The sequence below is a fragment of the Diplotaxodon limnothrissa genome, linkage group LG2, assembly GCF_057381915.1.
Source record: "Diplotaxodon limnothrissa isolate DT_005_m linkage group LG2, D_limnothrissa_male_GT1.1, whole genome shotgun sequence".
Taxonomy (NCBI): Eukaryota; Metazoa; Chordata; class Actinopteri; order Cichliformes; family Cichlidae; genus Diplotaxodon; species Diplotaxodon limnothrissa.
The window spans coordinates 38,773,206-38,784,814 of record NC_140597.1 but is presented as its reverse complement, the minus strand read 5'-3'; the positions used below and the strand labels follow the sequence as shown (position 1 = coordinate 38,784,814).

The window sequence follows — 11,609 nt, the reverse complement described above, 5'->3', positions numbered from 1 at the left end:
AGTTGGATACCAAGCGACGTCCACATGAAGACCAAAACACGATACTGAATCCACGTAGTGTAGAGTGTTAGCGTAAAACCGGCAAATTCAGTTCAATGTAACCCTGGAATCCATGTGTTTCATTGCCTGTGAAGGTTGAGGCTTCTTCCGGTTTCTACGAATAACAATAATTTGTCCAATGAAAACGCTGTATGTTGCGCATTGACTATCAACCACCAATCAGATTACGAGGTGTATTTTCCCCCTATTTCTTTCTTATTTTTCCTTTTTTTCTCTTTAATTTAGTGTTACCGCTGATATTCTAACACATATTAAAAAAAGAAACTATACAAAAAGCAAAATATGTACGGTAAAAAAAAAAACTACATCGATTTCAGTGGGACGTTTTTTTAAACTTTGAATTTATTGACAAAAAACAGACTAGGAAGTTGACATGTGCACAGGCACATGGTTTCAGTGAGATAAATACAAAGGATTTGTTTTTTTTTTAATCCACTCATCACAATTAAGTTGTTGAGTTGTTGCATATATTAATACAACAATGTGCTTAATAAAATGCACATTGTTGATGTGATTATTATTGGAGCACAGTTCAAACAAAACTGTGATTGTTCGAATCTTCTTCCAAACCTTGGCAAAGTAGTGACACATCTGAATAACTTGTTCCCCCCTTTCCTCACTCAAACCAGATCCTGGGATACTTGAATTCCTCCAGAAACATGTCCCCACTCCAGAGTGAGCACTCCACCTGTTCTGGCTGAAGACCATGGCCTCAGACTTTGAAGTCACAAAACACATGCAGACTGGTTGGCAAACTCCCATGCACACTCAGTTATCCTCAACAGGATAAATAGATGGTCCAGCGCTCCACCAGCGCAAGAAAACAACATTGCTCTTCCCGAATCTGGGGTTCAACTAATGGACAAACTCTCCTTTCCAGTAACCCCGCTTCCTCTACAGAAGACGTGTCAGTAGGATTAAAGAGGTTCACAAAGTATTCCTTCTACTGCTTGTCTATGCCCTTAGTCGAAGTCAGCAGTGGTGGAGCACTGCTTTCCCCGCCTGATTTCCTGATGATTGGCCAAATTTTCTGGATTTGGTGGATTTACTGTATCCACTGATAGCTTCGTCGAAATACGAATTATTTTGTATTGGTGAGTCCAGTGAGCGGTGTCAAACAAATCATTTTTGCTGGCAAAAAGAAACTTCCAATTGTCAATCATTATTACTAACGAGAAGTTAGTATGCCTTGGCTTTGTCAAGTTAAAAGATATTTTAGAACGTTCAGCACCACTTCTGAAAAGATTTAAGTGGTCCTGTGTATATGTTTGACTCTGTATATATACTTTTGTCCCAGTGTGGATTAGAGAAAATCCAAAATAAATCCAAATTTTTATTGCTTTGTAAAGTCAGTGAACATGTGTTCCATACAATTTAATCTACCATGGAAATTTTTCAAAGAAATCATCAAAAATTACCATCACATTCATGCCCATGACAAGTAAACTCCTGACCACAACTGTATATCTACTTAATAATACTGTAAATATTATTAAATATTGATATTGCCTGATGTTATCAACTGTCAGCATTATTTAAGTAATGTATAATATTTTTTTAAGTTTACATATTAAACTTACAAAAATATTTTCCAATTCTCCAGAACCAGAAAATGTAGATTATAAAATTGTAAAAGTTTAGATTTTAAAAAGGTGATGATGGTTGCCTTTACGTGGAATACTAATATACTAATACTAATAGCTAAGATTGATTCATTTAAGCAACTTTCTAAATCTACCTTGCTGAACTTTATAATAGTTACTATTACAAAGGTAGTAGATCCAACCCTTGTGAGCTAATAAAAAATGTGTTTATTTTTAATAAAAATTATATAGTAACAGTGTTAAAAACAGTGTAGGACAAGGCAACAGGGTCGAATAGCTATATTTGCTTTATTTGTAGATAATGTAATGTGGAATGTAATGTACTGTGGAAGTCAGGGATGAACGTAGTTAATAAAAGAATGAAAATGTGAAATTCATTTGTCTTCTTTTGATAATATGGGTAACAGGGACTTGTAATGGTTAGAGTGACATACTTTAGTCAGAAAAGCTTGGACAAATACAAAATATGTCAAAGGGACTGACCTTTGGTCTACCATTGGTGTTAGCACGGGACTTGATCATGTCACTTCTTCTTTATCATGCCACCTCATTGTTTTGTCTCTTCCTTTTTGAGGCTAAATAGGTTTCGGTAACAAGTCTGCACATATTTTGTGGGAACTTGCTGTGGATATATACGTTTTTTTTTTAAACTATCCTGATGTTTAGAAAAGGTTTAAAAAAGGTTGAACAATTATAGATATGTTAACGAATTCAAAACAATCAAGTTAATGTAAAACTCATTTAAAATCCTATAGTGTATAAGACATGTCATTATCAGCAAGTAGGGACAAGAGAAAAATGCAATTTGTCTGTGTTTTAAATAATATTTTGGAACCACGTTTTAAACAACTAGGTACATTTTATCTTAGTAGAAGTGTGTTTTACACAACAAACATGTTGTCGTATTTCATACAGAAAATGTCCTGCAACTGTAGACTGACCCTTTACTGTTTTATCAGTATCATATTCTAACACCTTTCTCTGTTATTTCTTCTACGACTTTCTTTCCAGTACTTTGTTGATGTTATTAAGGAAAACAGCCATTATAACTAAATATCACGAAAATAATTTAATCTGTAATCCCGTATGAAAACATGGCGAGCAGCTGTTTGTTTGACCGGTAGCAGATAACCGTTTCCAAGACGATCACAAGGAAGTTGCTTGGTGACGACCAGCCAATCAGCTGCTTCTCCTCCCGCGGTCCGCAATGAATGTGACGAATAGCTTTAATGTGACGACGGAGGTAAAACATTTCACAAAATGTGACGTTAGCCGACCGGCTAAAGCTGAATTGCACTAAAACAAACTACAAGCAAATCAGAGCGGTACGTACTTTCATATTGCTCCGCTTTTACGGTCGTTTTAATGGGTAGTTTCAGTTCGTCGCGGTACGGTCAGCCTGTCATGTGACTTCTTTAAACATGAGCTTTCCGGCGCTCGATGCCTGGAAAGTTTCGTGTTTGAAGTAGGTCGACCATTTTTACACCCGGAACATGTTTAACTGCATTATCCGCTGTTTCAGATGGAGGTGACGCGGTTGGACTTCTACATTGGCCTCTCACTAGCTGTGAGCTCCAGTGTTTTTATCGGCTCAAGTTTCATCTTGAAGAAGAAAGGCCTGCTCCGATTGGCCAGCAAGGGGTCCATGCGAGCAGGTGATACAACAAAACTCAACTGTAGCGAAGTTTATGCGAGCGCGCGAAGAGATTTTTAGAACACGTAGTTGTATCAACAATAACTACAACACGATAAAGTAACCCTTAAAGCTGAATTGTTATTGCAATTGTCATGATGGAAATGATCCAGCTTTCATTATCAACAGTAAGATGGAGGGAGCTTAGTTGTCATGCAGCTGTGTTGCATTCACATACTTTGAGACTCGCTTAACTATCACGTAAGACTAAAAATTTAATCATTGCATCGAAGTCTGACATTTTAGAGGGAAAATGACAGAATATTGGACTTTTCTGTGACAATAAACAAGTCAGCTCATCTAAAAAGCACAACTATGAGAAAACGTGGCATATTAATTTGAGAAAAAAATGTAAGAGATTTCCTTGTGACTTCTCCTATGTGATTCTGACACCTAGGCATGCAGAAACCACTGCACTGTAGCACCAAAGCTGCTAGTCACAGTATGCCAGTGGTATTTAACCCTGTTTTACAAGAGTTTACTAAAAGACACACCCATCTGGTACAGTAAAGATTTATCCCTTATTACAAATGAAATTAGATTTATTTATGTATGTTTTTTAAACAAAGAATGGATTTACTTTTTAGGGATTTACTAGTTAACCAGGAGTTAATATGTATAATAAAGCTTCAAGACATAGAGAAGCATTAAATGCTTACATTTAAGAAGCAGTAAATATGTAATATTTTGCTTTTGACAAAATGACTCAAAATGACTCATGGACTATAGTTCTTCCATAAATACATAGGCATTTCTATTAATGTCTTATTACTGTATTATTATTATTATATAAACAGCAGTTTAGCTTTTTGATATGGAATTGATTTAAACTACTTTATAAAACTTCGGGCTTTGTAACTGAGAACTTTATATCATGTTTTATGAGTTAATCATAATCCGTAAGGTCCTTGAGATGTTGGCTGTTTTGAACTGCATAAATAAAATCGAGATAAGTTGTGGAAAACTACAGCTATATGTTGTAGTGCAAAAGAAGACAGGTGTACCTGAATAATAAAAATATACTACAGCGGGTATCGGAAGGGCTGTGCACATTCAAGCTACCGCAGTACATTGTGTAACTTATGATTAGTAACATTAACCTGGTTGTTCATAAATGTACCAACAATGATGGTTTTGAGGGCGAAATCTGCAGCTGTTATTGTGAAATCTACTGCAGTTTCTCTTTGTGCAACTAACAGGTCAAGGGGGCCATGCTTACCTGAAAGAATGGCTGTGGTGGGCAGGATTAATTTCAAGTAAGTGAATCTTTGGCAGATTTAATCCTGCCCTGTAAACGGGCAACAAGGTCAGGATTCTTCCTAGAAACACTGTCTTCTTTGTTTTCTTAAAACAAAACAAGGCATTTGTGGGTTGTTTTTTTTTTTTTTTTGCTGGTGACGTGGCAGTAAGCACTGCACCCACACCAAATATTCCAAGTACACATTCCTTCAAAGAGCACATTTGCACATGTGGGTTTGGAAGAAAATATTTAACCTAAGCAGCTGCACCAGATATGAATATATCTGCATGCTAATGACGATCTTTGCTGTGTTGCAGTGGGAGCTGGAGAGGCTGCCAACTTTGCCGCATATGCATTTGCACCAGCCACACTTGTGACTCCACTAGGAGCATTGAGTGTACTTGTCAGGTAAACGTTTTAAAGGTTTAATGTATTATGTTGTATACTAGTATTATTAATGAAGGATGCATGTTGGAAATGCATCTGAGATTGAAAATGATCCCCAATAAATACAGTATATTTACTATGGTTTGAAATATCTATATATTTGCTAAAAGCTGTTGCTTTCACTTTTTTCCACTATGAAAGAAATACCCTTCTAAATATGGAACAGTACCATTTGTGCCAATGCTGCCTCTGCTGTGTATGTTTTTCATCTCCAGTGCCGTGCTGTCCTCTTACTTTCTGAACGAGAGGTTGAATGTGCATGGGAAGATTGGTTGTTTGCTTTGCGTCTTGGGCTCCACAGTCATGGTTATCCATGCACCGCAGGAAGAAGAGGTGGCTTCCCTCAGTGCCATGTCTGAGAAGCTCCTGGATCCAGGTATGACCAGACCTGCTTTGCTGTGATCTGATTAACAACACTGTGGAAGCTGAATCCCTGAAAGGAGCTGGATGTTTGATTTTTTTCAGGTTACTAACTCATTCTTGAATGCTCCCGTTAGGTTTCATTGTGTTTGCTGTGTGCGTTGTGGGAAGCAGTCTGATTCTTATCTGTGCTGTGGCTCCGCGTTTTGGACAGAAGAATGTGCTGGTCTACATCCTGATCTGCTCTGTGATTGGCTCGCTCTCTGTGTCTTGTGTCAAGGGCCTGGGCATTGGCATTAAGGAGCTGTTTGCCGGGACAGCGGTGCTGAAGGAACCTTTGTTCTGGGCCTTAATCATCTGCCTGGTAATCTGTGTCAGCCTTCAAATCAACTACCTGAACAAAGCCCTTGACATTTTTAACACATCACTAGTGACTCCCATTTATTACGTCTTCTTCACCACGTCTGTCATGGCCTGCTCGGCCATCCTCTTCAAGGAATGGTTAAGAATGAACATAGATGGAATAGTGGGAACAATCAGTGGGTTCTTGACCATCATTTTGGGAATTTTTCTCCTCCATGCCTTTAAAGACATTACATTTACCTGGGATTCCCTCCCACTTTATCTGAGGAAAGGTCCTCAGGGCTTTCCATGGGGCCAACAGCCATACTTGGCTCTTCCCAGCTATGACTTGCAAGCACAAGACGAGATGAATCTTCCCAGAGAAGGAGCCACAAATGGAGGGTGGGGTATACACCAGAGAGCACCTTAAAGAGGGCCAGTATTGTTATTATCACTACAAAGTCATTCTAAAACTTTAATGCATATCACAGCTTTACAATCTATCTTACAAAAAAGCGAGGAGGATGGGAGAGGAGGCTTTAAAATGAGAGTAATGCTATCAGTACACTGGATTTTATTTAAAATTAGTTGTCCACATCATACTGGTGTGTACATTTGGGTTTTTTTTTTTTTTTTTACAACATATTGAGTTAAAAAGTAGCCTTCACAAGCCAGATTGTGCCTTCTGTTACTGAAAACTATAACCAAAGTTTTGCACCTTTAGCTTTCATCATGCTTAAAAATGTGTGAGCTTATTTAAATGCAGTCAGTGTTAAAGTCTTAATTTGCTCTGAGTCGATGATGTCAGTTACTGAATTACCTCAGTATTACACACAAACCACACCAAAGAATGCTGTCTACTTGTATAAATGTCTACCTAATGTGTGCAAGCTGTAACAAATTGCTGCGTTAACTGTGTTTTGGATGTTTGATAATGCCGATTAAAACACATTTACAACATCATGTCACTGCACTCTTCCAAAAGATGGACAATATTGTTTGGTTTTTCTTTTTGTTAAATTTATTTATTGCATATGTTCAGCCTCGGCTGCTGATCATGCCTCTTCTGTCAAGACATCTTTAGTTCCTTTCATTACACCAGCATGTAGTTAAGTCCTCTTGCTGCAAGTAAACCCCCCAGCAGGCCAGCTTAGTGTGTTTTTGCACATTTTGTGAGTTTTCACATTCAGACTCAGTTTTAAAGCTTGAGCTCTGTGACTTGACAAAAACAGAGTTTAGGTTTGTGGCTTTGTTTGTTTTTTTCTCAACACTCAGATGCCAGCAGAAGACAAATTAAAAAAACTACAGGAGTCCATGCTCGATGTTACTTTCAGGCACTTGTATGAAAAGGTAACACTTTAGATTCCTTTTCCCCCCATTGGCTGGACAGTTCTTCAAGGTACTGTACAGACAGCAGGGTCAGAGGTACGGTCCCTCTCAGAGCAGTGCCCGTGTGCCTCGTTAGCGCTCTGAGAGACAGTTTTTAGTCTGACATGGTCTCTGAGAACGACCCCCGGCTCCTCTGAGTCTGTTCCAGTCTGTTTAAGATGAACTGGCTGGTGTCGATGAATCGCTCCACGCAGTTAACAAAGCACGCTTCCGTCCTCGAGTCCAGCTTCGGCCCGGGTTTATCCATACACTTCTCCTGGAAACAGAGACACGATTAAAAGGAAATGTAACGGCAAGATTGGATACAGCGCCAGAGTTCCTGTTACAAAGTACCAACTTTACGTCAGCGCGTGATGTGCCCAGCTGTGACCTCAGCACGCAGTGCGGCACTCCACGATTCGGACGTGTTGCTCAGACACTCGAAGTCGAAGCCAAAAGTGTTTTTAAACCAGTTATTCAGGAAATTCTTAGGCGGTCCTTCGTGACCTCACACGTCTGCCTTTTGCCCGCTTTGACATGAACATTAAAATACTACATGTCCGTCCACCTCGCTTCACTCCGATACTCCTTATCTAAAGCGCCAGCTAGACCAAGCCGGGGTATAGTGAATAGTATAGTGTCTCTAACACTTTATTACTGAATCCCTGCTTTGACATACCGGTAAGGGTCGCCTAAGAAAAGCGGTGCGACCCGGTGTTTGTAAACGGCTAAAATCAATTTTTAATATAGTTTTCTGTCCACGGCCAGTAAAAACGGAAGCCTAAAATTGTGTATAATATAAGACACACCAGCCATCAGTCAAAAAAACCAGATATATTTATACACATAGCAAATGGCAGAGCTGAGCTGGTAGCGTAACGCTCATCTTACCCAGCAGACCTCCGTCATTTGATGCACCAGCTGCTGAAATCGTTGTTTCTGAGACTCGATTTCGATGAACTGCTGAAGCTGAGGGTCAGCTGTCGCTCCCTGGCTGTCCATACTTGCTTATAAAGAGGTCGTACTAGTAATATTTTGCAAACTGTAAATGCTTAATGGCTTTATTGCTGACCTTCACGTGTGTGTGCACGACGGGAAACGGGAAGTAGTTCAGCCAATCACAGAGCACGTTTGTGTGACAAGCATCGTCATCCTGTACACGTAGACTTTCGTAACAACTGCGGTCAAGTGAGCCCTCACTTACAAAGTCACATTCAGGATGCAATGGTCTCTGTTCCATCAGCCATATTTTATTGGGCCAATTTTGTAACAGATATTGAATGGAAAAAAGTTTGGACTTTACCACAAAGGTTTTTCTTGACAAACAAAATTAAAGAGATTTCCTTTAAGTTGATTCATAGGTTTTACCCTACCAAACAATATTTGTCCAAATTTATGGCTGAAATAAATGTAAATTGTACCTTCTGTCAAGAGCAACCTGAAACAGTTTCTCATCTGTTTTGGTCGTGTAAATTTACGTGTAAATTCTGGAAGGATTTCCACAAGTTTATTACTGACTCTGTTCTCCCTAATCTTCAACTGTACTATAAGGATGTTATCTTTGGCTATTATAATTTTAAAGACAAGGACAATGATGCTTTCTTCTTTATAAATTTGGTTTTATTTTTGGCAAAATTTCATATACACAAAAGCAAAGTCCTCGGCAGAAAGCCTGAACTTCTTGTATTAAAAATGGAACTTGCACAATATATAAGGACAATCTCCTCATCAAAAAACACGAAGGCTCTCAAGACTGTTAACATCTGTAACCGATTGAAACTGCTAACTTGATTTTGGCTCTTGCAAACTTTTGTTTATTTATGTTCCCCTTGATTTATTTTATTTTTTGTACTCACTTTTGTCTCACTGTCCTTGTCACTCTTTCTGTTCCTCATTGTACTACCACAATGTTATCTTTTATGTGATCCCTGTTTTACTTCACTGTATGTCTATAATGTGATAAATAAAGTTTAAAAAAAAAAAAACAACTTACGAAGTCACAGTCAAGCTAGCCGCCCCGCCAGCCGCACCTAAAATGTGGTTGCACTACTCTTACGCATATTACGGTATAGGTGCCGACTGGCTTAGAAACGAAGTGTTTTCTGTCCTGACACTATTTTACTTCACAATCCACTCCCAGTTTTGGTTTATCTCCACTTTCCCCCCTGTGATCCACAGCCCAAATTACCGTATGATTCAGAGAAAATTAACAATAAAATTTGCCCAATTTACTCTACTGTACTCTTAATATTCTCATTTTTGAGCTCAGATTACAGGAAAACTGTAAGAGGTGACGCAGATATTTCACTGGATTATGACTCTGGGTGACCCCCACTCTTCACACTGTCATCCACAGCAAAAATTACTGTACGGTTTTTGAGAAAATTGATAGTAAAGTTTGCACAATTTACTGTACTATACTCTATATATTCTCATCTTTGAGCTCAGCTTACAGGAAAACTATAAGAGGTGACACAGATATCTCACTGGATTATGACTCTGGGTGACCCCCACTCTGCACCCTGTGATCCACAGCCAAATATACTGTACGGTTTTTGAGAAAATTGATAGTCAATTTACCCAATTTACTGTACTGTACTTTTAATATTCTCATCTTTGAGCTCAGATTACAGGAAAACTGTAAGAGGTGACGCAGATATTTCACTGGATTATGACTCTAGGCTGTCGCCACTCTTCACCCTGTGATCCACAGCCAAAAATTACTGTACGGTTTTTGAGAAAATTCATAGCAAAATCTTCCCATTGTGCTTTACTGTACTCCACATATTAACATCTTTGAGCTCAGATTACAGGAAAACTGTAAGAGGTGACGCAGATAGAGGTGACGCAGATATATATATATATATATATATATATATATATATATATATATATATATATATATATATATATATATATATATATACTGGTGGTGGTCAGAGGGCACGGTGGCGCCAGTGTCCGGCAGCCTCGCCTCTGTCAGTGCGCCCCAGGGCAGCTGTGGCTACAATGTAGCTGCCATCGCCAGTGTGTGAATGTGTGTGTGAATGGGTGAATGACTGAATGTAGTGTGAAGCGCCTTGGGGTCCTTAGGGACTAGAAAAGCGCTATACAAATGCAGGCCATATATATATATATATAATTGTTTTATGTTATCTACAACAAAGTATTTGACTCTGTGTCTTAAAGATTGTAATTGATTAAAACATAGAATTATTTACTTAATGTGTTTATGAAAGTTCATATGTTTTTGTTTACAGATCCAATGTGATAACCGCTGGTTCCATTCTGAATGCCTGGACATGACAAATGAACAGCTCAGCAGTGCTCAGAAGACAGAGTGGAAGTGTGTGCTTTGTGTAACCTAATTCCACATCCAGTGAAAGCTACTTGAATAATCTGCTTATAGTTGTTATTGGTGTTTTGAGGAACACATGTGTAAAACACAATGTGTATAACATTCTTGCTTTGTGCTCGTACTTCAAGTATTTCCTTTTTGATTTTTTGGGTTGATTTGTGTGATGACAGATAATGAATAACAATATATCTAAACTGTGTAGTAGTAATATGAGAAATCAGTAATCTGAGAAATGTAATTTCTCACCCTGACCGGTTGAGGCAGATGGCCCCGCCCCTCCCTGAGCCTGGTTCTGCCGGAGGTTTCTTCCTGTTAAAAGGGAGTTTTTCCTTCCCACTGTTGCTCATAGGGGGTCATATGATTGTTGGGTTTTTCTCTGTATGTATTATTGTAAGGTTTAACTTATTATGTAAGTGCCTTAAGGTGACTATTGTTGTGATTAAGCACTGAATAAATAATGTCTAAAACTAAAGTTGCTACTTGAGGTGGTGTGTGAATGACATTTTGAAAAATTTAAATTGTGTGTGGAAAGAAATTTCTTGTAGTTAAGCAAATACTTCAATGAACTCATTTTGTTTGGTAATGGAATAGGATTTAATTTTATCAGAAATCCATACAGTAATTGTTGCTGTGGATCACAGGGTGCAGAGTGGGGGTCACCCAGAGTCATAATCCAGTGAGATATCTGTGTCACCTCTTATAGTTTTCCTGTAATCTGAGCTCAAAGATGAGAATATATAGAGTATAGTACAGTAAATTGTGCAAAGTTTACTATCAATTTTCTGGAAATCCATACAGTAATTTTAGCTGTGGATCACAGGGTGAAGAGTGGAGATGGCCTTGATTCAGAATCCAGTGAAATATCTGTGTCACCTCTTACAGTTTTCCTGTAATCTGAGGTCAAAGATGAGGATATTAAAAGTACAGTAGAGTAAATTGTGCAAAGTTTACTATCAATTTTCTCAAAAACTGTACAGTAATTTTTGATGTGGATGACAGGATGAAGAGTGGCGACAGCCTATCAGAATCCAGTGAAATATCTGCGTCACCTCTTACAGTTTTCCTGTAATCTGAGGTTAAAGTTGAGAATATATAGAGTATAGTACAGTAAATTGTGTTAAGTTTACTATCAATTTT

The 11,609-nt window shown here is 38.4% G+C and overlaps 2 protein-coding genes across 2 annotated transcripts; one reads left to right on the top strand and one right to left on the bottom strand.

Annotated features, from left to right (window-relative positions):
• The first annotated feature begins 2,872 nt into the window (after positions 1-2,872).
• Positions 2,873-6,403, top strand: LOC146639123 (magnesium transporter NIPA2). Its single transcript, XM_085373454.1, has 6 exons — positions 2,873-2,989; positions 3,187-3,319; positions 4,557-4,613; positions 4,915-5,005; positions 5,260-5,420; positions 5,542-6,403. Exons 2-6 carry the CDS (start codon positions 3,187-3,189, stop codon positions 6,174-6,176), a joined length of 1,077 nt encoding a protein of 358 aa, XP_085229580.1. The 5' UTR covers positions 2,873-2,989; the 3' UTR covers positions 6,177-6,403.
• Positions 6,404-7,162: 759 nt separating this feature from the next.
• timm8a (translocase of inner mitochondrial membrane 8 homolog A (yeast)) lies at positions 7,163-8,203 on the bottom strand. Its single transcript, XM_085363451.1, has 2 exons — positions 8,006-8,203; positions 7,163-7,391 (listed from the first exon to the last, which is right to left on the bottom strand). The coding sequence occupies exons 1-2, from the start codon at positions 8,114-8,116 to the stop codon at positions 7,230-7,232; spliced, it is 273 nt and encodes a 90-aa protein (XP_085219577.1). The 5' UTR covers positions 8,117-8,203; the 3' UTR covers positions 7,163-7,229.
• Between the last annotated feature and the right edge of the window lie 3,406 nt (positions 8,204-11,609).